This window comes from Lepisosteus oculatus, chromosome 3 (assembly GCF_040954835.1).
Source record: "Lepisosteus oculatus isolate fLepOcu1 chromosome 3, fLepOcu1.hap2, whole genome shotgun sequence".
NCBI classification, from domain to species: domain Eukaryota; kingdom Metazoa; phylum Chordata; class Actinopteri; order Semionotiformes; family Lepisosteidae; genus Lepisosteus; species Lepisosteus oculatus.
The window spans coordinates 11,023,724-11,047,879 of record NC_090698.1 but is presented as its reverse complement, the minus strand read 5'-3'; the positions used below and the strand labels follow the sequence as shown (position 1 = coordinate 11,047,879).

The window sequence follows — 24,156 nt, the reverse complement described above, 5'->3', positions numbered from 1 at the left end:
GCTCATAGCGGAATCTGAACAGGACACTGGGCACAGCGCCTCTACTTCATTGAGCAATAGGATCTTAATCATGTGAGTCCTATACTACTGGCTGTAACAAGCAGCCGTTAATTCATTAATATTCCATCCATTTTCTGTTTCTTCCAGTTCAGGGTCGTGGGGGGAGGGGCGCAGTCGATGGTGGCACGCAGTGGGCCCAGGGCAGAGAACACCCTGATGGGGCACCAGTCCATCACAGGGCACCCAGACACCCGCCACCCGAAGAAGGCTCTACAGCCGAAAGGTTGTGTTTTCTTCTCTTTTCAGCATGGAGTAAACTTGTTGTTCCTTTACAAACACACACATTTCAGGATCAATTGTCCCAGAAGCCAGTTACCCTACTGGTATGTCTTTGGTATGTGGGAGTACAGCAGAGCAACCAGAAGAAAGCCACATGCCAATTAAATGTAAATTCCACACCAGCAGAACTCCATATCACCACCATGTTGCCCCTCAATAATACTCATACGCATACTTCTTTGCTGCCCTTAACTCCTACCCTAGGAGGTTCACACTAAGATGCATAAATCTATGGCGATGTAAAATGTCAGAAAAGTTACAAACACCAGGTCATCTTCAAGTAGGTCACTTAGGAGTCAGTTCCCAACCTCCACCACTCTCCCTGTAAAGGAGCACCTCCTGTTTCCAGTCTCGAAATCTTCTACACTCAAAACGTCCCCTCGCCGACCCCCTGGTGGTGACTCCCGTCCCACAGAAAACCCCGAAGAGCTCCCGTTCGCTGCCTGCTTTGCTCTTCCCTGCGGAAAACGGTTTCCTGGGCATCTGCGCAGCTGGCGGTTCAGCCTGCAGCACTGCCAGCAGACGTGTGGGGACAGCTAACGGAGCAGGTGGAGGCAGACGGTGAAAATCAGGCACTGAAAAGCAAACCTGCAACCCAGCTCTTAAAGAAACAGGCACTCGACTGAGGGAAAAAATGATTTAACGTTTATTTTTGTTCTAACATTCTAGTATCAACACAACCGGGTGTATATATATATGCTGCATCCCTTCCTGCAAAGCCATTGCTTTCCATGATTCCTGAATTTGCGCCGCTAAATCCGTAAAAATAAACTCCCAGAAATCCCAGGGACGCCGAGATGAGGGGTTCACATTGCACAACGGACTCGACGCTTAACCGTTCCAAGGAGCCATGTGAAGGCTCAAGTCCAGTCCATACCCCACCCTCTGCTTTCGCCAAGGCCGACCCCGCGAGAGAGCGATGACACAGTCGCACTGAGAGCAGGGGCGCCAGAGCCGGGGCTGGGGCGCGCGTGAATATCAGCCTGCGCCAGGGGAGTCGCGCACGGGCCCTGCTGCAGAACGGAAACGACAGAGCGCAGGTCGGTTCCGGTGACCCCAGGTTCCGAAAGCTTCTCAGAAATGGCAAGCGAAGGGGATTGTTGTAATTGTATAGTGACTCTGATGCCCCCTGTCCCTGTGCCTTTGGTATAATGTGTATATACAGTATTTAACCAGACCCAGACAGAGTCAGCGAGAAACGCGTGTTCAGCGCCTTTTACTTTGCTGGAGTGCATCGGAGACGTGTGCACTGCATACCCTGCAGTGAGCATGTCTCTGATGCACTCGAGCAAAGTAAAAGGCGCTGAACACGCGTCGCTCAGCTCCTTCCCTAGAGGAGCAAGAGAGACATCACACTGAACACTTCGCACAGCAGCAACACAGCACCCCGAGCAGAGGCTGGATAAGGACATCCTGCTCTGCTGAGGAACCAGAGGGGAAGAGAGCAGTTTACAGCGGATCTATCAGATCTAAACAACCACCATAGAGCAAAGATTGAGTTTAGCAGGTTTCTCTAGCCCAGGTTCTGGAAAGGCCCGGTACAGTCAGTACAGGAGTCTCCAGCCCTGGATCCAGAGAGCCCTGGTCCAGTCAGTACAGGAGTCTCTAGCACTGGTTCCAGAGAGCCCTGGTCCAGTCAGTACAGGGGTCTCTAGCACTGGTTCCAGAGAGCTGGATAAGATCTTTGGGTCAATTAACTGTGCCAAATGGGCTGGCTGGACCGAACAGAGTACTCTTATGTGCCACCAGAAACTGGTGATTTAATGGCGACTTATGTTTGCTAGATGGGGCACTCGAGGAGCAATGCTGGAGATACCAGGACAAGAGATTCCAACTGCACAGCAATCTAAACCACTTGAGGGTTTACAGGGATGATAATAAGACTCCCGATTTTAGCTGGTTTTAACAGCTATAGGTGGCTCTTGAAGAAACTGTACTGCTGAAAATGAGCCTGCTTTCTTTCTTCAGATCTTAATTCCACATGCTGCTCTTTGAGCCATTTGGCTGAAAATAAGGTAACAACTGTCACCTTTCATACCCTGATGTTGTTTCTATACGAGAGCCTCAACAGCAGGAAACAGCTGGAATTGGACATGAAAGCTATGGACTGGCAACACTAATATCTGGGACTGCTATGCAACAGGAGTGGATGAAGATCTTCCTACAGTTGTTCCTGGCAAAGACAACGTATGAAAAAGTGCAAAATCATGTTACAGAACAGTCCTATCACTTCACAGGACAGATACACCACTGGCATTCACACACAGCAATCCATTTCACCTTGAAAAGAAATACAGCAGAACTGTCTCGCCTTCTCTCCATCTCCCCCTTACCAAAGGTAGTCTCATTTAACCAATTAATCAGACCCAATTAAGTGCTTGATTGTTGGACATAGGAGGACGGGTGGGTCTCAGTGTCCAGTAAGTGCTTTGTTGACCAGAGGATGGAGGAGAGAGAGAGAGAGAGAGAGAGAGAGAGAGAGAGACTCTCTGTCTGTCTCAATGTCCCCATCTTGTCCCGGACATGTCTAGATCTGATCCTGGGTTTACTGTCAGCTTGCCCTGTCCTCTCCCCCTCCCCACACATATTGGTCTGTCCATCTATCCGTGTCCAGTGCTCCCTCTGTCCACCTGGCTCTCCTCTAGGAGTCGAGGAAGTAGATCTTGTAGAACTTGTTCATCTGCTCCAGGAAGATGAAGGTGAGCACAGTGTGCGGCCCCAGCCTGGCATAGTATGGAGTGAAGCCTTTCCACAGACTGAAGAAGCCTTCCTTCCTCACCACCTTCACAAGCACATCCTGAGAGAGAGAGAGGGGTTAATACAGACCAACTGGCCACTACAGTCCATTAACACTGCACTGAGAGACAGGGGCTCATACAGACACACTGGACACTACAGTCCATTAACACTGCACTGAGAGAGAGAGAGGGGTTAATACAGACCCACTGGACACTACAGACCATTAACACTGCACTGAGAGAGGGGGGTTAATACAGACACACTGGACACTACAGTCCATTAACACTGCACTGAGAGAGGGGTTAATACAGACCCACTGGACACTACAGTCCATTAACACTGCACTGAGAGAGAGAGAGGGGTTAATACAGACCCACTGGCCACTACAGACCATTAACACTGCACTGAGAGAGAGGGGTTAATACAGACACACTGGACACTACAGTACATTAACACTGCACTGAGAGAGAGGGATTAATACAGACACACTGGACTCTACACTGCACTGCCAGAGTGAGTAACAGAGGACACTGCTTCTCCTTGAGCCAGTGTCCTTATATAAAGGATGAAATTGAGCCTAGCCCAAAGGAATTTCTCCTCCCTCTCTCGTTAAAGGTCAGAGCCCCATCTGTTGCAGGACATTATAAAATTCAAAGCACAGAGACAACACCCAGGGAAAAGAGAGAGGAGAGCAAACAGGGACAGAGACTCACCAGGCCATTCTTGTACTCCGGCTTCCCGTCGATCATCCTCATGTTCTGGATTCTGTGACAGAGAGACAGCAGGGAGAGAGAGGTGAGTGACAGAAAGAGGCAGACAGGCATGAAGGAGAGAGAGACAGGAAGCAAAGAGGGAGAGTGTACCTTGTCTTGACAATGTCAACGGGCATGGAGGCCGCTGTGGTTACTAGTCCACTGATCATACTGGCACAGAAATGGCACAGAATGTTATCACCAAAATACCCTAGAAGGGAGAGAGCAAGAGGTTAATACAGACACACTGGACACTACAGTCCATTAACACTGCACTGAGAGAGAGAGGGGTTAATACAGACACACTGGACACTACAGTCCATTAACACTGCACTGAGAGAGAGAGGGGTTAATACAGACACACTGGACACCTCAGTCCATTAACACTGCACTGAGAGAGAGGGGTTAATACAGACACACTGGACACTACAGTCCATTAACACTCCACTGAGAGAGAGAGGGGTTAATACAGGCACACTGGACAGTAGCAGCAGTGTGTTAGCAAGGCAGAGAGTCCCACCTGTGTCCAGAAGGAACTGTTTGGATTGGGAGTAGGAGGCCAGCTGCGCTGCATTGACCACCACCGCCCTGGCCATGGTGGGGATACAGCCCTGAAACACACAGTGGATCACCAGTTTGTAAGTGTGTGCCACAGCCTGCACCGCCATGCAGCTCTTCTCCAAAACCCCAGACCCACCCCAATCAGCACAGCTCCCTCCCTCGTTGGACAGGCAGATAGACAGAAGGAGCCACTCAAACAACCTGGCATGTCTCCGGGATGTGGCAGAAAACCCACTCCAACTCAGGAAGAACATGCTGACTCCACCCAGACAGTCACCAGGGGCCAGGACTGTACCCTGGAGCTGTGAGGCAGCAGCGCTGAGCCACCATCCTGTTGCACCGATGTGTGAATAAAACCACAGTATCATGTACTCACTGTAACACGCTGCAATTACACCCCAGTGAGGTGGATTCACTGCCACACACTACAAATACTGTGTCAACATTACTACAGCAGCAGAGGGGCGCAGGGCTGCGGGAGCAGAGGGGCGCAGGGCTGCGGGAGCAGCGGTACAGCAGAGGGGCGCAGGGCTGCGGGAGCAGCGGTACAGCAGAGGGGCGCAGGGCTGCGGTACAGCAGAGGGGCGCAGGGCTGCGGTACAGCAGAGGGGCGCAGGGCTGCGGTACAGCAGAGGGGCGCAGGGCTGCGGTACAGCAGAGGGGCGCAGGGCTGCGGGAGCAGCGGTACAGCAGAGGGGTGCAGGGCTGCGGTACAGCAGAGGGGCGCAGGGCTGCGGTACAGCAGAGGGGCGCAGGGCTGCGGTACAGCAGAGGGGCGCAGGGCTGCGGGAGCAGCGGTACAGCAGAGGGGCGCAGGGCTGCGGTACAGCAGAGGGGCGCAGGGCTGCGGTACAGCAGAGGGGCGCAGGGCTGCGGTACAGCAGAGGGGCGCAGGGCTGCGGTACAGCAGAGGGGCGCAGGGCTGCGGTACAGCAGAGGGGCGCAGGGCTGCGGGAGCAGAGGGGCGCAGGGCTGCGGTACAGCAGAGGGGCGCAGGGCTGCGGTACAGCAGAGGGGCGCAGGGCTGCGGTACAGCAGAGGGGCGCAGGGCTGCGGTACAGCAGAGGGCCGCAGGGCTGCGGTACAGCAGAGGGCCGCAGGGCTGCGGTACAGCAGAGGGCCGCAGGGCTGCGGGAGCAGCGGTACAGCAGAGGGCCGCAGGGCTGCGGGAGCAGCGGTACAGCAGAGGGGCGCAGGGCTGCGGGAGCAGCGGTACAGCAGAGGGGCGCAGGGCTGCGGGAGCAGCGGTACAGCAGAGGGGCGCAGGGCTGCGGGAGCAGCGGTACAGCAGAGGGGCGCAGGGCTGCGGTACAGCAGAGGGGCGCAGGGCTGCGGTACAGCAGAGGGGCGCAGGGCTGCGGTACAGCAGAGGGGCGCAGGGCTGCGGTACAGCAGAGGGGCGCAGGGCTGCGGTACAGCAGAGGGGCGCAGGGCTGCGGTACAGCAGAGGGGCGCAGGGCTGAGGGAGCAGCGGTACAGCAGAGGGGCGCAGGGCTGCGGTACAGCAGAGGGGCGCAGGGCTGCGGTACAGCAGAGGGGCGCAGGGCTGCGGTACAGCAGAGGGGCGCAGGGCTGCGGTACAGCAGAGGGGCGCAGGGCTGCGGTACAGCAGAGGGGCGCAGGGCTGCGGTACAGCAGAGGGGCGCAGGGCTGCGGGAGCAGAGGGGCGCAGGGCTGCGGTACAGCAGAGGGGCGCAGGGCTGCGGTACAGCAGAGGGGCGCAGGGCTGCGGTACAGCAGAGGGCCGCAGGGCTGCGGTACAGCAGAGGGCCGCAGGGCTGCGGTACAGCAGAGGGCCGCAGGGCTGCGGGAGCAGCGGTACAGCAGAGGGCCGCAGGGCTGCGGTACAGCAGAGGGGCGCAGGGCTGCGGTACAGCAGAGGGGCGCAGGGCTGCGGTACAGCAGAGGGGCGCAGGGCTGCGGTACAGCAGAGGGGCGCAGGGCTGCGGTACAGCAGAGGGGCGCAGGGCTGCGGTACAGCAGAGGGGCGCAGGGCTGAGGGAGCAGCGGTACAGCAGAGGGGCGCAGGGCTGCGGGAGCAGCAGTACAGCAGAGGGGCGCAGGGCTGCGGGAGCAGAGGGGCGCAGGGCTGCGGGAGCAGCGGTACAGCAGAGGGGCGCAGGGCTGAGGGAGCAGCGGTACAGCAGAGGGGCGCAGGGCTGAGGGAGCAGCGGTACAGCAGAGGGGCGCAGGGCTGAGGGAGCAGCGGTACAGCAGAGGGGCGCAGGGCTGCGGGAGCAGAGGGGCGCAGGGCTGCGGGAGCAGAGGGGCGCAGGGCTGCGGGAGCAGCGGTTCAGCAGAGGGGCGCAGGGCTGCGGGAGCAGCGGTACAGCAGAGGGGCGCAGGGCTGCGGGAGCAGCGGTTCAGCAGAGGGGCGCAGGGCTGCGGGAGCAGCGGTTCAGCAGAGGGGCGCAGGGCTGCGGGAGCAGCGGTTCAGCAGAGGGGCGCAGGGCTGCGGGAGCACACTCCAGGGGTGCCGTGACTGGCAGAGACACAGCGGGAAACAGCCTACCCTCCAGAGCGTGGTGACGCCCTCCTCCCGCGTGATCCGCACCAGGGCGTTGAACACATTGGAGTAGCCTCTCCTCTGGGCGGGGGGCAGGCTGGGGGGACAGGGAGAACGAGGGAGACAGAAGTCAGCGGGTGAGAGGAGGAGGGGCGGCAGCACGGGGCGGACAGCAGATCCCGCCTTCGCAGCCCTCACCGGCCGTCGGCGGTCATGCGGATCAGCGCCACCTCGGCCGGCGTGCCCACGAAGGCGCCGGTGGCCCCGGCCGTCATGCCGATCAGGGCCTTCATCAGAAAGGAGGGCGGCTTGCCGTCGGTGCTCGTCATCTTCTCGAACAGCACCGTGTAGATGCCCAGCCTGGTGGTGGTGTAGGTGGCCTGGCGCAGCAGGCCCGCAGACAGACTGGGGGGCAGAGAGGAGAGACAGAGGGGTCACACTCGGACACTGGACGACACGCCCCTTGCGTCTCGGGGTCCCTCTTGCAGCCGTGCCCTGCGTTCTCAATATCGAATACACCAGGCACAGAGTATCCAACTTCCCAGACACCCACTCCGGTAGTTTCCTGCCTTCCCAAAACACCCCTACCTGGCATGTTAACTGCCCCTGTCCCAGGACCCACAGTAACTCCCTGCCCCAGTGCCATGGTAACTGCCCCTGTCCCAGGACCCACAGCAACTCCCTGCCCCAGTGCCATGGTAACTGCCCCTGTCCCAGGACCCACAGTAACTCCCTGCCCCAGTGCCATGGTAACTGCCCCTGTCCCAGGACCCACAGTAACTCCCTGCCCCAGTGCCATGGTAACTGCCCCTGTCCCAGGACCCACAGCAACTCCCTGCCCCAGTGCCATGGTAACTGCCCCTGTCCCAGGACCCACAGTAACTCCCTGCCCCAGTGCCATGGTAACTGCCCCTGTCCCAGGACCCACAGTAACTCCCTGCCCCAGTGCCATGGTAACTGCCCCTGTCCCAGGACCCACAGTAACTCCCTGCCCCAGTGCCATGGTAACTGCCCCTGTCCCAGGACCCACAGCAACTCCCTGCCCCAGTGCCATGGTAACTGCCCCTGTCCCAGGACCCACAGTAACTCCCTGCCCCAGTGCCATGGTAACTGCCCCTGTCCCAGGACCCACAGTAACTCCCTGCCCCAGTGCCATGGTAACTGCCCCTGTCCCAGGACCCACAGCAACTCCCTGCCCCAGTGCCATGGTAACTGCCCCTGTCCCAGGACCCACAGTAACTCCCTGCCCCAGTGCCATGGTAACTGCAACTCCCCTGGAACTAGCTGCCCTGCCATGTGAGGAGTTGCCCCGTACCCAGTGTAGATGCCCCGGATGCCCTCCTTGCGCAGGATGCTGCCCACGGCGTGCAGGCTGGTGCGGTACTCTTTTGTCTTCACGCCCTCACCGCTGAGCTGCATCCGGTTCTTCACCAGGTCCAGGGGCTGGACGAACACCGTGGCGCCCATCCTGACACACACGCAGAGGCAGAGAGTGAGAGGAGGAGGAGGACCGTCCCGCAAGGAACCCCCTCTCCCAAGGAACACCGCCCACACTCCCGCTTCACAGCGGTCTGATCCGGTCCACATTTCACCGGCTGCACAGGAGCAGCCACAGGGGGACGGAGAGCAGGCTGTACAGACATACAGTAGACGAGACTACAGGGAAACATCTTCACAAGACAGCTACAAGAGCTGAGCGTAGTCAACCCATAAAAACCAATAAACAGAAAGAAATCCTTTCGAATGGCGGCCGTGCCAAACCAGAAAGCTCGTGCTCTGCTTCATAGCAGATTTTTTGTTCGATTCTGCTCTCGGCGATATTTCCTCAATTCTGTCAGAAAGGAATCCACGCTGCCCTGAGAAACAGCGTGAGCGGCGACACCGGCACTCACCCCTGCCGCCCAGAGGTCAGGGGCCCCCGGCCCCACTCCTGGAGGCTCCCACACCTCTGGGCTTTCACTCCAGCCCAGCCCAGCTTCTAACTGTTGCGAGAATTTTTGTCTCATCAGATGTTTGGGATTTTGTGTTGCGGACGAAATGCACTAGTTGAAAGGTGACCTCCTGCGTGTTTAAGACCTGAAAACACTTCAAATTAATCCGGTTATTAAGTCAGTGAAGGGGCCGATTGCGTAATGGAGAGCTTGGCTGGAACGAAAACCCGAGTGTAGATCTCCAGCGCCAGGATTGGGAGCCATTACACCAACTTATCAATCCAATATTAAACACCTTTGTCACCACCCCCACATGGTTTGACTTGACCCAGCGTGTTTCCTCATTCATTGTAATTCTGGAGGGCGATTTGAAAACATCCTGAACAGAAATGCTCTGTTGCCAATTCGTTTCCACGCGGCCATGTAGTTTCATCGGATGTGCCTGCGTGAGAGGTCAGGAGGTCACGGTTTTCTTCACGATCAACGGTGATCCTTGACCCAGAGGGGACAAATGGAAACTACATGAGTGCATTTTAAACCAAGAACAGGGGAGAATGCTTTACACAAAGGGTGGCGAGAGTGGGGAACAAGCTGCCCAGCCGTGCTGTTGAAGCCAGTAGCCTGGATGTTTCCGAGAAGCTGCTGGATGAGAGCCTGGGATCAATCTGGATCAATCTGGGCAGAATGGGCTCCTCTCCTTTGTGACCTGTCTTATGTCTTTTGCCCTTTGATTCCGGACTGACATTTACACTCCTCAAAGGAGCCCAGAATTCCACCTTTCGGCCTGTTCCATCACGTCAGGATCCTGACAAGTACAGGGATCTTATATTATGTTGCAAGTCCTTGGGAGACCTGCCGCCTGGGAGAAACGGGTCGGAGCCAAACCAGCAGAGCTTAGCGCACAGCACTGTGCACAACAACAGGAATCCTGCAGGGCAGATGGGACACTCGTGTCCAAGGGTATTCACGAACTCGGGAGCGGAACAGACAAAAACTCAACTGCAACCGGACAGGGGATCAAGGCCGGGCATCCTGAGATACACACGGGGGAACTGAGAGCAACCACGGGGCTGTGGACAGTGCACACACACACAGAGGGAGCACAGAGTCCACACGCACACACAAGAGGCACCACAGGGGTTGTGGAGAGTATACACACGAGGGGGGGGCGCAGGGTGCGCACACACACACACACACGGGTGTGCAAAGCTTAATTCCCGACAGAAACACGCACCCACACGTACAGGACAATACGGACACCCCCCATCCAGGACAAGCAGACCCGACCCAAAAGCAGGGACCAGTCCCGGCAGCAATAACGCAATAATTTACCACGTCATGCTTCTAACGGGATTTGTTCCCTGTCGCAGGAAGCGCTGTGACCCCAATCTGCACCGGAGCGTCTCCCCCCCAGGCGGAAAAAGCTCAGCCGTGCCAACGGCACCACTCACCCGGCCAGACCCCCAAAAAGAAACTTGATAGATTTGGGGGACGTTTTGGGCTTGCTAGCCCCCGCTGTCGCCGCCATGGTGCAGTGAAAACGCAACTGCAAAGCCTGACGCTGCCCGGACCCCTGCCTCCAGCTCCGGTTTAAAAGCAAGGTGACACCGCAGCGCGCGCACGCAGGAGCGCAGACGCCGGCAGCCAATCGCGAGGCTCCGTGTGCCGCGCGGAGGGGCGGGCACCCCGAGGTTACCAGCTCCCGGAGCGCGCACGCCTGACCCCTTCTTGGCCCCGCCCCCGCTAGTCCTTAAAGGATCCTGCCGTTTTAAATTATTCAACATCAATTATTCAGGAATGTATTACCCTACTCCTGTACCCTGACTGGTACAGTTATATAACTCATTCAGTGTAAAGAGGGACACGAGAAGCAGTAGCCGTCAGCACACAAGCCAAATGAGCCAAATGGAATTGCTCTCATTAGTGACCTTTCTAATAAACTCATGCTTTTTAATAGTTTTGTACACTTTAATACTGTTATATTACCATTTTACGAACAGATCTATCCTACCATTACCAAATGTAATCTACTCTTCTTTTTATATAAAAGAGGGACAGCTCACCCTGCGGTCCATGTGGGTCCTAATGCCCCAGTATAATGATGGGGACACTATACTGTAAGCAGGAGCCGTCCATCGGATGAGATGTAAAACCGAGGTCCTGACTCTCTGTGGTCATTAAAAATCCCAGAGTATCTCGAAAAGAGTAGGGGTGTAACCCCGGCGTCCTGGCCAAATTTCCCATTGGCCCTTACCAATCATGGCCTCCTAATAATCCCCATCTATGAATTGGCTTCATCACTCTGCTCTCCTCCCCACTGAGAGCTGATGTGTGTTTAGTATACTGGTGCACTATGGCTGCTGTCCCATCATCCAGGTGGGGCTGCACATTGGTGGAGGGGATCCCCATTACCTGTAAAGTGCTTTGAGTAGAGTGTCCAGAAAAGCACTATAGAAATGTAAGCAATGATTATTATTATTATTATTATTATTATTTTATACTCTCTCATACCTGGATGATAAGCTGGGGTGGAGTGATAACACTAACGCCCTGTACAGGAAAGGTCAGAGCCAACTCTATTTTCTTAGGAGGCATTTTTATGAATCAGTGGTGGCAACAGCCATATTCTACACTGTTGTGCGCTGGGGCAGCAGCATCATGGCAAGAGATGTAAATATTAATTTGTTGATTATACAGTGATCTTTTTTTCAATCTTTATATATATATGTGTGCATTTTGCACATCTTTGTTTTACACTGACTATTTGCATATTTTGCACACACCTATTTTCCTAACTCTATTTTGTTTTGTTTTCTATATACATTTTAATTACTCTAATGCTGTAGTAATTTTAATTTTAGCCTATTCTGATGTCTGTCTTGCTTTTCCTGGGCTGGGCTGCTGTAACGCCTCAATTTCCCTTCGGGATCAATAAAGTCTTATGTTATTTCAGTAGCACAGTTATGATGTACCTACACATGAAACCCACTATTGTAACAGGGCTGTTGCACTGTATGTTGCTATAACAGGACTGTTCTACTGTAATCTTGCTGTTATCACGTAATGGAAGCGGACTCTGAAGCGCTTGGAGAAAAAATGAATAACGGACAATTAGTGAAACACAACGAACCAATCACCGTCCTGCCTTCTACTGCGCACAGAGCCAATCAGCATGGGTGGGCGGGTGTTCCTCGGTTCTTCTGACGTCACACACGGAAGGCTTTGACAGCCGTGGAGGATGCAGAGATGATTGACGTCCCTGTTGACTAATGGAAGAAGGGGAGTGCTTGGGCTCGGCTGGTGATTGGGCGAGGAGGGCGGGAACTGTGCTCGGTCGGCACATCAAAGACAGCGAGTCGGAAGTAAGAGCTCGCAGGTATGTTAAGTTTCCCCCCTAATTGGTTCAGTGTGATTGATTTGCAGAGCCTTCCACCCCCAGAGTCAAATTCGCAAATCTATATGTACGCGTTCTTACTGGTGTCACTATGAGGTAGTTTGCTGTCTGTGATATGCAGGCGACGAGCTGTGTTTACGCAGTGTTTCCGTCGACGAGTTTTGTCATTCCGTCTCCGTTCCGCATCTACCTGATGTGCATGCAGTGTGATTCTGTCTGTACCTGATGCGTTTGTCAGTCTGTGTGTGCCGTGTCTTTGTGGCTATGTGTCCCGTGTTTTGTGTGTGCCTGTGCAGGTCCTAATACCTGCGGTGTAGCCCTGTGTGCTGGACTGTTACTGCAGGTCAAGGTCTCTAGTGTTGTCAGTCGGACTTCCACTGCCCCCCAGTCTGATCCAGTCTAGGTTTTACAGTGTTGTCAGTGTTGCACAGCAGTCTGATCCAGTCCAGGTCTGGACAACTGTGGAGGTGCACTGAAGTTGCTCTATGTATCTGGCTCCCGTATGTTAGTTTTTTATACCAGATACACGACTGCTGTGTTAGTGTCTGCTCCCTTTTGTGTCCGGTTTTGTATCTGCCTGCTGGAACCAGCAATGGTGGGATCACAGAGTTCCGCTTGCATTCACAGGGTGTGATGTTGCTGATTGAGGCTCAGACATGTTCATTGAGACCTTGTATATATTCTGTAGTGTTTTAATATTAAGTGTTATATATAAAACGTTGGTGAGTGTTTTAGCATGAGCATGAGTCGCAAGCATCATGCATTGAAATGGTCTGCCCTATTGCTATATAATGTTTGTGCCATTACCCAATTTCTCCTCCAGATGGTGCTGTGCTGCGTTTTTTTTTTTACACTCAGACCTGTCCCTTTCCACACTTCCTGTCTGTCGCGAATCTCTGCCATAGGATGGCTCTGGACCAATGAGGCGGCAGGAGCGGGCGAGCAGAGGCGGGCCAGGGTGGGAGAGAGACCACACCCCCGGCCCCGCCCCTGGACCCGACAGGCTCCCGGTGTTCCTGTTCCCCGCCGAGCTGACGTTCTTCGCGGAGGAGCGCAGCACCCACAGACAAGTGCTCACCCTCTACAACCCGTACAGCTTTCCTCTCAGCTTCAAGAGTGAGTGAGCAAGACCAGTGACCCCAGGCAGGAGACACAGGGGAATGACAGGCAGGAGGAGTGAGAGAGTGACATTTTTATAATATGTCTTTGTTGTAAATGTCTGTAGATTTTATTTTACTTCTATTTTTGTTTTGTTTAATGTAAATATCATTACTTTCATTTGCTTTGGCAACACTGCTTGTACCCATCGGTCATGCTAGTAAAGCACCTTGAATTGAATTGAATTGAATTGAGTAACAGGCAGGAGGAGTGAGAGAGTGACAGGCAGGGGGAGTGAGAGAGTGACAGGCAGGGGGAGTGAGAGAGTGGCAGGCAGGGGGAGTGACAGTGACAGGCAGGAGGAGTGAGACAGTGACAGGCAGGGGGAGTGAGAGAGTGGCAGGCAGGGGGAGTGAGAGAGTGACAGGCAGGGGGAGTGAGAGAGTGACAGGCAGGAGGAGTGAGAGAGTGACAGGCAGGAGGAGTGAGAGAGTGACAGGCAGGGGGAGTGACAGTGGCAGGCAGGAGGAGTGAGAGAGTGACAGGCAGGAGGAGTGAGAGAGTGGCAGGCAGGAGGAGTGAGAGAGTGACAGGCAGGAGGAGTGAGAGAGTGGCAGGCAGGAGGAGTGAGAGAGTGACAGGCAGGAGGAGTGAGAGAGTGGCAGGCAGGAGGAGTGAGAGAGTGGCAGGCAGGGGGAGTGAGAGAGTGGCAGGCAGGGGGAGTGACAGTGGCAGGCAGGAGGAGTGAGAGAGTGACAGGCAGGGGGAGTGAGAGAGTGACAGGCAGGAGGAGTGAGAGAGTGGCAGGCAGGAGGAGTGAGAGAGTGACAGGCAGGGGGAGTGACAGTGGCAGGCCGGAGGAGTGAGAGAGTGACAGGCAGGAGGAGTGAGAGAGTGGCAGGCAGGAGGAGTGAGAGAGTGACAGGCAGGAGGAGTGAGAGAGTGACAGGCAGGAGGAGTGAGAGAGTGGCAGGCAGGAGGAGTGAGAGAGTGGCAGGCAGGGGGAGTGAGAGAGTGACAGGCAGGAGGAGTGAGAGAGTGACAGGCAGGGGGAGTGAGAGAGTGGCAGGCAGGGGGAGTGACAGTGGCAGGCAGGAGGAGTGACAGTGGCAGGCAGGAGGAGTGAGAGAGTGGCAGGCAGGAGGAGTGAGAGAGTGACAGGCAGGAGGAGTGAGAGAGTGACAGGCAGGAGGAGTGAGAGAGTGACAGGCAGGAGGAGTGAGAGAGTGGCAGGCAGGGGGAGTGAGAGAGTGGCAGGCAGGGGGAGTGACAGTGGCAGGCAGGAGGAGTGAGAGAGTGACAGGCAGGAGGAGTGAGAGAGTGACAGGCAGGGGGAGTGACAGTGACAGGCAGGGGGAGTGACAGTGGCAGGCAGGAGGAGTGAGACAGTGACAGGCAGGAGGAGTGAGAGAGTGACAGGCAGGGGGAGTGACAGTGGCAGGCAGGAGGAAGCTGTAGCAGTGAAGGAGTGAGACAGGAGGAGGAGGGTGACGGAGATGGACAGGGGTGTAATGGGGTGTTCTCTCTCTCTCTCTGCCTCAGTGTTGTGCACGGCTCCTTCTCTCTACACTGTGGTCGACGCCGAAGGCAGCGTGAAGCCCAGCTCCTGTGTGGACATGTGAGCAGCTGGGATGTTGTCCCTTACAGCCAAGGCCTGCACACATCTGTATTCCAGTGAACCCCTCCACTGCACACATCTGTATTCCAGTGAACCCCTCCACTGCGCACATCTGTATTCCAGTGAAACTCTCCACTGCGCACATCTGTATTCCATTGAACCACTGCACTGCACACATCTGTATTCCATTGAACCACTGCACTGCACACATCTGTATTCCAGTGAACCACTGCACACATCTGTATTGAAGTAATCTGTAATCACAGCTGGATTTCACTCTGTTCTGTGCAGTGTTTGATCAACTGTCTCTTTCCCTTGGACATAGAAACCTACTGTTATAAAGAACATAGGAAACGTTACATATAAGAGGACATTTGGCCTACCTGGTCCACTTGGTTGTTAGTAGTTGATTGATCTCATCCAGCTGTTTTTTAATTGAAATCAGAGTGCAGGCTTCAACATCATGGCTGGCAGCTTGTTCCATACCTCCACCACACTTTGTGTAAAGGGATGCCTCTTTTCCATAAAGCACTTACAGGTAGTTTCCACATGGGCCCCCTGGTTGGTTGGACTGTTGATTCTGAAGAGGACAGTCAGTGGGCTGACCGTGCCGATGTCTCTGGGGGTTCAAGTACCATGCTGTTGTGTTACAGACAGCTGTGTCTCTCTCCCTCAGTGTGGTCCGTCACAAGGACGTCAGCTCTCATCACCTAGGCCGCAGAGACCGGTTCCGGCTGGAGATCTGGGCCGGGGGCCAGGGGGGGGCCCCTGGTGGGTGGAAGGAGGTGCCTGCCATCCTGCAGCCCGGAGCGGGGAGCGGCCAGAGCCAGGAGCACCCCCCAGGGAAGAGACCGGTCATGCAGGGGGGCATGCTGGGCACCTGGGGTCAGCAGTACAGCCTGCAGAACCACGCAGGTGAGAGTGGGGGAGGGACAGGAGTGGACAGGCTGGGAGATAGTGACAGGCACAGTCCTGCAGTATGTTGGAGAAACAGTGGGGTAGGGCCTGTATGGTAATAGTATAGTGCTATGTAGTGATACATTTGTATAACAAGGACTCCACAGTGTTGTAAGGCTCTGTACTGTGCCCGTCTAGGTCGAGCCCCAGCCCCTGGTCTCTTCGTCCTGTACGTGCTGGTCGGGGTGGTGTGCGTCGCCTTCCTCATGCTCCCCCTGCACGGAGAACCCAGCACATTGGTTCCGCCTGCCGTCCGCGCGACTGTGATGCAAAAGCTGGTGTGCGCCTACATCCTGGGTGAGAGCCAGTGAGCGAGTGAGCCGCTTCCTCCCTGAGTGGGCACTGTCCCTCCACAGGCACAGCCCAGACCCCCTGTCTCCCACCCAGCTCGCTCGCTGGTGCCAAAACAGGCTCACTGTCTGTTGCTCAGGCTGTGACAGGAGATCAAACACTGGGCTGCATCTCTTTTGAGTTTCCTCCCCCAGCAGAACTGGAAGATGTTCTGATTTCAGCAGGTGTGGGAAGTCTGGGATTGGACTGGCTCTATTTCCCTCTCTCTGTCTGTTGCTGTGCTATTGTTCGACCTCTCTCTGCCCTCCCCTCTCTGTCTCTGCAGGTCTGCTGACCATGGTGTTTCTCCGGTGACAGACAGACGCAGGAAGGGGAGACAAAGCGTGTCCGTGGGGTGTCCTTGCGGCTGAGGGGGGTCACTGTGATTGTCTTCAGAGCTGAGGCGCTCCACCCATCCCATACCTAGACTCTGTTCCACTTCTGTCTCTCTGGTCCTGGGTTCGAGAGTGAGAAGGAAGGAGAAAATGGAGAGTTACATGGAAGCAACCAACATCAGTGTTTTCCAGAGCACCTATAGAAGGGATTTTTAACCCTGCTCTCTACAGAGCTATGCTCAGATGGATGACTCTGTTATCCGGAGTGATTATGTGACTTACCTGTAGAAGTGAACCAGTTCTCCAGCTCTTTGACTTGCTGAGAGGCTCTGGCACCCTGTAGCCTCTGCAGGACTGTCTCTCTAAGCCGCAGTCTGACAGGCCCCTGCCGGGTGTGCTGGGCACAGCAGTTACACAGTTGGCCAGCAGAGGGGGGTGAAGAGCAAGGATGCCACTGGGACAGATAGGCAGACAAGCAGACAGAGTTCAGAAATGAACACAGACAGACAGGCATAATGAACTCACTCAAGACAGACATCCAGATGTGCTGAGGCAAGAAGACAGATGAACAGGCAGGCTGTGAGACAAAGGAGTAGATGGTGTACCGAGCTTAGAGAAGCCCAGTTAAGCAGACAGTCAGGTAGGCAGAGGCACAGACAGCTGGTTCCAGGGAATACAGGCTGCCACCTGGATCCTGCATCCTCCTGGATCTGAGACTTGTGTAAAGCTGGCTTGGTGTGCTGAGCAGTGAGAAGACCAGTTTACAGGACCAGCTCTGATACAGGAAATCGAGCAGGGTGTGAGGACAGGTGACCCCATTCTATTGGGGACCCCAGTGGTCACTTTTCAACCAACAGACCCTATGTAGCGCTCAAAGACTTGTACCCCAGGATTACAGTATATTAAATTAGACAATGTACTGTATACAACATATGTATGAAGAGCAGTGAGCAGGTTTATTTCAAGCCCATGTACAATGGAAACTGCACTTTGTCTATGAAGCAGCGAGATTGGGTCCAAACAGACCAAAGGGAACACACTGCCATGGACAGACAGTGGACAGCAGAGGGCGCTACATCACCAGTGTCCACCAGCAACCATCTCATCATCTCAGTGCAACTTCCACCTCTGTTCCTGGTGGCTCTGCGTGCAGAAGGATGGGGTACACAGCCACTTGAATCTGCGCAGTGTCACCACTGTGTTAAAGCGTTCTCCTGAGCTGATTCTTTATTGTCTCTGTCAGACAAGGTGTTAGGCTGGTGGCTATGCCTTTCCTGCCTCTAGCTGGACTTTAAACTTGTTGGACACCAGAGGGTGCTGACCTCGCAGGTATCCCTGAGACCCCCACACCAGAACCCACACTCCACCGCTGTCTGCATCTGTGGCAGTGTGCTCCGCACGTTCTGTGGGTGTGGGGCCCAGTCCTCGCCACAGTCTGAACGAGCCCACTGACGTTCTGAACACCCTGGAATCCTGTACAGTCAGGTGTTTTTTTATGATGATGAAATTTAGGCAGAGTCTGAATTAATAAAGATGTCATATTTAATAGGTGTGTTGTGCGATTCCAGCCTGTTAGGAACCAGGGTACATGCCTTTTGGATCACCCTAAAATCACCAATGTGTAGAAGAGAACCTCCCAGTGCTGGGGACCCCAGCATCTCCCCGTTTCTGTTTCAGTTTAGATCTGCTACGTAATCCAACTCTTAATTTAACTAATTGTTTAATTGGGCTTTTGCAATCATTTTAAAAATATGCTAGGTTGCAGATTTTAAATGATAAAATTCACAGCTCACATAAAATCTCAAGCAATTCCAAAGCTTTTAACAGTAAAGGTTACGACTAATCCAATTATTCTTATGAAGTGCTCCAGTATCTGGGGGCACAGCTGGATTTTAAAACAGGAGCTGGATTGGAGTGGCCTGTTACAAACACTGGGTACAACAGTAGTTACAGCATTCAAAGGAACCTGTTCCAGACTCCCGCTACCCATTGTGTAAAAACACAACCGGGGAGCATGTGCAGCTCCTACAGTCCACACTACAGTCCAAAGGCTGGTGGCTCAGTCGGTGAAGGGGCTTGATCGGAGTGCAATTGTTGGAGTCCAGACTGCAGTCCCAGGGACTGGTGTCTCAGTCAGTGAAGCTCCTACAGTCCAGACTACAGTCCCAGTGGCCAGTTCCAGACTAGGCTATGATTATCCTGGTTTTACTACACTTCGTACACCAGACACCGGGAATCTACAGACAGTCCTGAACGGGGATGACCAAAGACCTGACAACACAGATACAGAGTTTCAGTATTATTTAATATCATTATGAAAAATTAAAACAGCTTCAACTTAGACAAATGCAAAAAAGTGCAAGAAAACCAATTTACAGTACAGAAAAAGACATAAGTTATATATAAATATATATATATTTGAACATCAGCAGTATATGGAGCACACGCGTGATTTCCGATGCAAAGTCACACGATCACATGCAGAGGCTCGGTCACGCCTTCCTCTGTCAACAGCTGAACGCTGTCGGCGTCACCATTATAATCAACAGCAATATGAATAAAACTGACAAATAGTATTTTCTCCAGAACAACCAAGCAAGCTCAGTATTTTTTGCTGTTTTAAATATATACTCAAATCTAATCTCAGTATTTTACAGTATGTACAGAGTAATGCATATTCATTTTCTTTCCCAATTCAGTTTTACAATCCTCAGTCTAAAGCCCTAATCCTGTTATTACTGGTATATACCTATAATCTGATTAGTTTTGTAATTTTGTGGTGTTTGAGAAGTGCAGAGCTTTAATTTTCCTGGTGTGTCTATGTGGGGGGTTCAGTGTGAATAGCCCGAATCCAGATTAGGGTAGTTCGGAGTACAGTCCAAAGAGCCTGAATCCAGATTGACAGGACAGTGTAAACGGGATAATATTTGAGCAGAATCTGGATTCAGAGCTCAGGAGACTGAAAGACCTTACCTTTTTATGTATGCTAATATTGTTTTATCTGTTTGGAAAGGCCCATTGTCACAACTTTGAAAACATGTCAGATGCTATGTGAACACCACTGTGTCAGGAATCTGAAATGGTTCTTTTGTTTTTTTGTTAAAAAAATGGTGTGCATGTGATTCTACAATCAATGCACAAAATCCAGTTCCAAAACATCTCAGTGAAAAAGGTAACGGTACTGCACTTTTAAAACTACTTTGAACTTTTATAAACGCAATATTCCATTATTTTCCCTTAGTTTCATCTAGGCTTTTTCACCTTTGAGACTCCCTAGGCTGGTGTTTCCAGAGTCCCTTTACTGTACAACAGGATAAAGACCCAGACAAATCAGCTGTGGGCAACTGGGCCTCCATCTGACAATATTGACCAATATTCCCCAATAAAGCAGGGCTCCCCAGTCCTACATCCTGACACCTCAGTGTCTATGGGTTTTTGTTCCAGCTGTGCTTTTATTTAATTGAACCACCAGATTTAAGTAATAATCTGCTAATTACAACATTTGTAATTTCCTTTCATTTGACCTACACCATAAGTATCCATAGGCATCTTGAAATTTGCAACTTTATAAAGGTAGTTTATCTATCAGATTATCAATTCAATGATGCAATTAAGAGCCAGAGAGAGAAGCAGAGGGAAAACAACACGGAGTACCTGGAGGAGAATCATCAGAATCCGCTCCTGGAGGACCGTAGAGTCTCTGGCCTTGTGTCCCAGCTAAACTCTGGGCTCCTCAATTAGTCCAATTACCTATTACATTCCTCCAGGCTCAAGTCAACACCGTCTTCTAAACTATCAACTGTAAAACTCAACCAATTAGTCTTACACTGATCTAGTATTGAGTACTGGCTCTGTCATCCAGATGTCGCAGGTTCAAACCTGGGTCATGTGACTAGTCTGATCGCTGTCTGGGATTGCCCTGGGCTGGGTGACGTGTCCGAAGGAGAAATGGGGCAGGTGGGAGGGGCGAACAGCTTGGAGGCACAGAGGCAAATTCCAGCTGGACAGGTACATGATTAAAAACAATTAACTAGCAATGCTCAGTTTTAAAAAATGGGAAAACAAAGACAGCTTAATTTAACTTAATGAAGTGATGCTTCTCACTAGCTGGCAGGCAGGGGGTGCTACTGCTGAGGGACACGCCTCTCCAATCAGCAGTGACCCTCCAGTGGGGGCGGTGCTGCCTGTGTTGTGATGAGTGGCTTGAAGGTGGGCGGGGGGGAGGAGTCTGCCTGCACTGCCTCAATCCAGTAATGAAACAGCATTCACACACTTCTGTCGGAAAAACCAGTAAGCCCTCCAGGAACGTCTGATGAATGGGGTTTCAACCTTCTTGTCAGGCTTTACATCACTGTAACTTTGGGTGCTTTGCCCTGAGACTAGGTCCACAGGACCATAGGGAACACACTGCCATGGACAGACAGAGGACACCAGGGGGCGCTACATCACAAGTGTCCACCAGGGACTTTTAAAGTTGGTTGCCCTGTGTGGTGAACACTGGGTTCACGTATAGGTGGGACTGTGAGGATCACAGTCTTGCAGCTGTGTACCATGTCTAGCACAGACAGGGTATCTCACTGTTCTCTCAACATATACTGTAGCCATAGCTACAGGTTTGCAGAGTGTTTGGAATGCCACAGCACACAGCTGCCTCTGGAATCGGGTCACTGCGTGCTACAGAGCAAGAGAATGTCCATCAGAGGGTTCCTGATGTAAGATTTTACAATTTTGTTGCTGTTCATTTCAATACAGTACAGTAGTGCTGCACCTATTTTACATCCCTCTGAAAGAAGGTCAAAGGTTGAGATGGGGTTCCAATCAACCTTGCGCCCTCCACACCCCCCCCCCTGCAGACTGGTAGGCAGTATGGGAATCAAGCTAATCTGTGGTTTAAGACTTCAGGTGAATATAAGCGATTCCTCGCTGGTCCAGTTACAACCAACACAGTAATTAACAGAGCTCAACTAACAAACCAAGTGCACTGCTGGATTAAGACTTCACAATTAATTCATGGTGAAGGGTATCAGTCACTCAGTATGTTGTAAAGTCAATTATAGTGAGGTGTCTCAGTGTCAGCCAGTCATCTGTGTCTGTAAGCCAGTCAGTGATCAGTCACCATGTCGGTGAGTGAGTGTGTCAGACTATCAGTCAGACCGTCAGTCAGTGTGTCAGACCGTCAGTCAGTGTGTCAGTGAGTCAGTGTGTCAGTGAGTCAGTGTGTCTGGTCATCAGTCAGTGTCAGACCGTAAGTCAGTGTGTCAGTGAGTCAGTGTGTCAGTCTTTTTCCCTGCCCTCCCCCTCCTCTTCCTTCCCTTCTCTCTCCACTGTCAGGCCTCCGTCACACCTGCCTTCACTTCCTCGGACTGTCCAAAAAGGAAAGTGGGACGAGGGAGACATCGGCGAGGAAGAGTCATGAGAGGGACAAGTCAGGGGTCCCGGTCCTTGAGGGCTGGTGAGCACCTGCAGGTTATCAGTTTCAACTCGGCTTTTATTCAATTAAAGAGCTCGTTATTGATTTAATTGGTTTGATTACGTCTTTGGCTGCAAGTGACCACAATTATACCAGCACCTCCATGACCGGGCTCAGATCACTCTGACCAGGTCCGTTCAGAAGATCCCATTCACAGCCTGTCTGAATGTTGCAGTTTGGATTTCCAGACTGGAAATGTTTAAATTTAGGGGGTATGCAGGGTCGGGGGACAAAGATTTAATTTGCATGGTCACAGACAGACATCTTGGCACAATGCCCTCGGATTGACAGGCCGCTCGGTGGTCCGGAGGAGGAGCAAACCAGGTTCAGACCCGGGATCCTGCCTTCAGCTAGTGAGCAACAGGGGGAACCAGAACCCACCCCCCCCCGGCTTGAGCCAAGACCTCCTCTTCCAAGAGGACATGGTCTCCCCGCATTACAGCCCAAGAAGCTCAGATGCCAGCCGATCCCCCCCAAACCAGAAACACGCTTTCCAAATGCGCCAGACACCATCTCCCCTCGCCCCTCTCTTCCTCTCTCTCCTCTTTGTACTTTGCAGGATGGAAATTGTGCATTCTGGGAAGTGATGGAGAGAGAGGGGGGGGGGAGAGAAATGGACCTCCTGCCTTATACTGGAGCTAAGGAGGTGGCGATGGAGTGAGGTTTATGTGGCTAATCCCCTCTTCTGCATCCTTTCCAGCTCCTTGCTCTGTTTTAACTCCTTGATCCTGCAGGGGGCGAGAGAGAGCAGGAGAGTCAAATTTTAATCAATGAACTGCTCTGAGTGTTTTCTGTGCTAAACCACCTTACCTCTTCTTACTCATTTGTTCTTAGTCTCTTTTCATTTAATCCTTTTTTTTATTTGCTTCCATCTTTCTATTATCATAACAACCCTGAGCCCATCCTAGAAGCACAGGCACAGGACAGACAGACACAGATGGAGGGATACCTGTGTCTGCAGCAGGAGAGGAAGAGGGAGAGATGGAGGGATACCTGTGTCTGCAGCAGGAGAGGAAGAGAGAGAGATGGAGGGATACCCGTGTCTGCAGCAGGAGAGGAAGAGAGAGATGGAGGGATACCTGTGTCTGCAGCAGGAGAGGAAGAGAGAGATGGAAGGATACCTGTGTCTGCAGCAGGAGAGGAAGAGAGAGAGATGGAGGGATACCTGTGTCTGCAGCAGGAGAGGAAGAGAGAGAGATGGAGGGATACCCGTGTCTGCAGCAGGAGAGGAAGAGAGAGAGATGGAGGGATACCCGTGTCTGCAGCAGGAGAGGAAGAGAGAGATGGAGGGATACCCGTGTCTGCAGCAGGAGAGGAAGAGAGAGATGGAGGGATACCCGTGTCTGCAGTAGGAGAGGAAGAGAGAGATGGAGGGATACCCGTGTCTGCAGCAGGAGAGGAAGAGAGAGATGGAGGGATACCCGTGTCTGCAGCAGGAGAGGAAGAGAGAGATGGAGGGATACCCGTGTCTGCAGCAGGAGAGGAAGAGAGAGATGGAGGGATACCCGTGTCTGCAGCAGGAGAGGAAGAGAGAGATGGAGGGATACCTGTGTCTGCAGCAGGAGAGGAAGAGAGAGATGGAGGGATACCTGTGTCTGCAGCAGGAGAGGAAGAGAGAGATGGAGGGATACCTGTGTCTGCAGCAAGAGAGGAAGAGAGAGATGGAGGGATACCTGTGTCTGCAGCAGGAGAGGAAGAGAGAGATGGAAGGATACCTGTGTCTGCAGCAGGAGAGGAAGAGAGAGATGGAGGGATACCTGTGTCTGCGGCAGGAGAGGAAGAGAGAAATGGAGGGACACCTGTGTCTGCAGCAAGAGAGGAAGAGAGAGATGGAGGGATACCTGTGTCTGCAGCAGGAGAGGAAGAGAGAGATGGAAGGATACCTGTGTCTGCAGCAGGAGAGGAAGAGAGAGATGGAGGGATACCTGTGTCTGCGGCAGGAGAGGAAGAGAGAAATGGAGGGACACCTGTGTCTGCAGCAGGAGAGGAAGAGAGAGATGGAGAGATACCTGTGTCTGCAGCAGGAGAGGAAGAGAGAGATGGAGGGATACCTGTGTCTGCAGCGCCGGAGGAAGCGCATAATCTTGCGAGCCGCCTGGTCCTGCTTCTTTGTCAGGAAGGAGCCC

The 24,156-nt window shown here is 53.2% G+C and overlaps 3 protein-coding genes across 3 annotated transcripts in view; 1 reads left to right on the top strand and 2 right to left on the bottom strand.

Moving 5' to 3' along the window:
• Positions 1–962: 962 nt before the first annotated feature.
• On the bottom strand, positions 963–10,365 carry slc25a11 (solute carrier family 25 member 11). Its single transcript, XM_069186796.1, has 8 exons — positions 10,280–10,365; positions 8,213–8,365; positions 7,096–7,302; positions 6,904–6,994; positions 4,351–4,441; positions 3,942–4,041; positions 3,792–3,843; positions 963–3,136 (listed from the first exon to the last, which is right to left on the bottom strand). The coding sequence occupies exons 1-8, from the start codon at positions 10,354–10,356 to the stop codon at positions 2,981–2,983; spliced, it is 927 nt and encodes a 308-aa protein (XP_069042897.1). The 5' UTR covers positions 10,357–10,365; the 3' UTR covers positions 963–2,980.
• A 1,754-nt stretch (positions 10,366–12,119) lies between these two features.
• LOC102695964 (motile sperm domain-containing protein 1-like) lies at positions 12,120–18,106 on the top strand. The gene is made up of 6 exons (XM_069186795.1): positions 12,120–12,204; positions 13,128–13,338; positions 14,863–14,938; positions 15,615–15,853; positions 16,034–16,192; positions 16,512–18,106. Exons 2-6 carry the CDS (start codon positions 13,143–13,145, stop codon positions 16,538–16,540), a joined length of 699 nt encoding a protein of 232 aa, XP_069042896.1. The 5' UTR covers positions 12,120–12,204; positions 13,128–13,142; the 3' UTR covers positions 16,541–18,106.
• A 740-nt stretch (positions 18,107–18,846) lies between these two features.
• camta2 (calmodulin binding transcription activator 2) overlaps positions 18,847–24,156 on the bottom strand; it is a 45,520-nt gene continuing 40,210 nt past the window's right edge. Inside the window, 2 exon segments of the mRNA XM_069187650.1 lie at positions 18,847–22,758; positions 24,082–24,156. Coding sequence (XP_069043751.1) covers positions 22,695–22,758; positions 24,082–24,156 — 139 coding nt within the window. The 3' untranslated portion in view covers positions 18,847–22,694.

Excerpts from the sequence above, each read along its gene's own strand:
- slc25a11 (XM_069186796.1), bottom strand. The coding sequence starts at position 10,356 with ATGGCGGCGACAGCGGGGGCTAGCAAGCCCAAAACGTCCCCCAAATCT. Across the intron at positions 8,366-10,279 it reads CTTTTTGGGGGTCTGGCCGG|GATGGGCGCCACGGTGTTCG; the intron begins GTGAGTGGTGCC and ends CGTGTGTGTCAG. Across the intron at positions 4,442-6,903 it reads GCGTCACCACGCTCTGGAGG|GGCTGTATCCCCACCATGGC; the intron begins GTAGGCTGTTTC and ends TGTGTGTTTCAG.
- LOC102695964 (XM_069186795.1), top strand. The coding sequence starts at position 13,143 with ATGAGGCGGCAGGAGCGGGCGAGCAGAGGCGGGCCAGGGTGGGAGAGA. Across the intron at positions 13,339-14,862 it reads CTTTCCTCTCAGCTTCAAGA|TGTTGTGCACGGCTCCTTCT; the intron begins GTGAGTGAGCAA and ends TCTCTGCCTCAG. Across the intron at positions 15,854-16,033 it reads CAGCCTGCAGAACCACGCAG|GTCGAGCCCCAGCCCCTGGT; the intron begins GTGAGAGTGGGG and ends GTGCCCGTCTAG.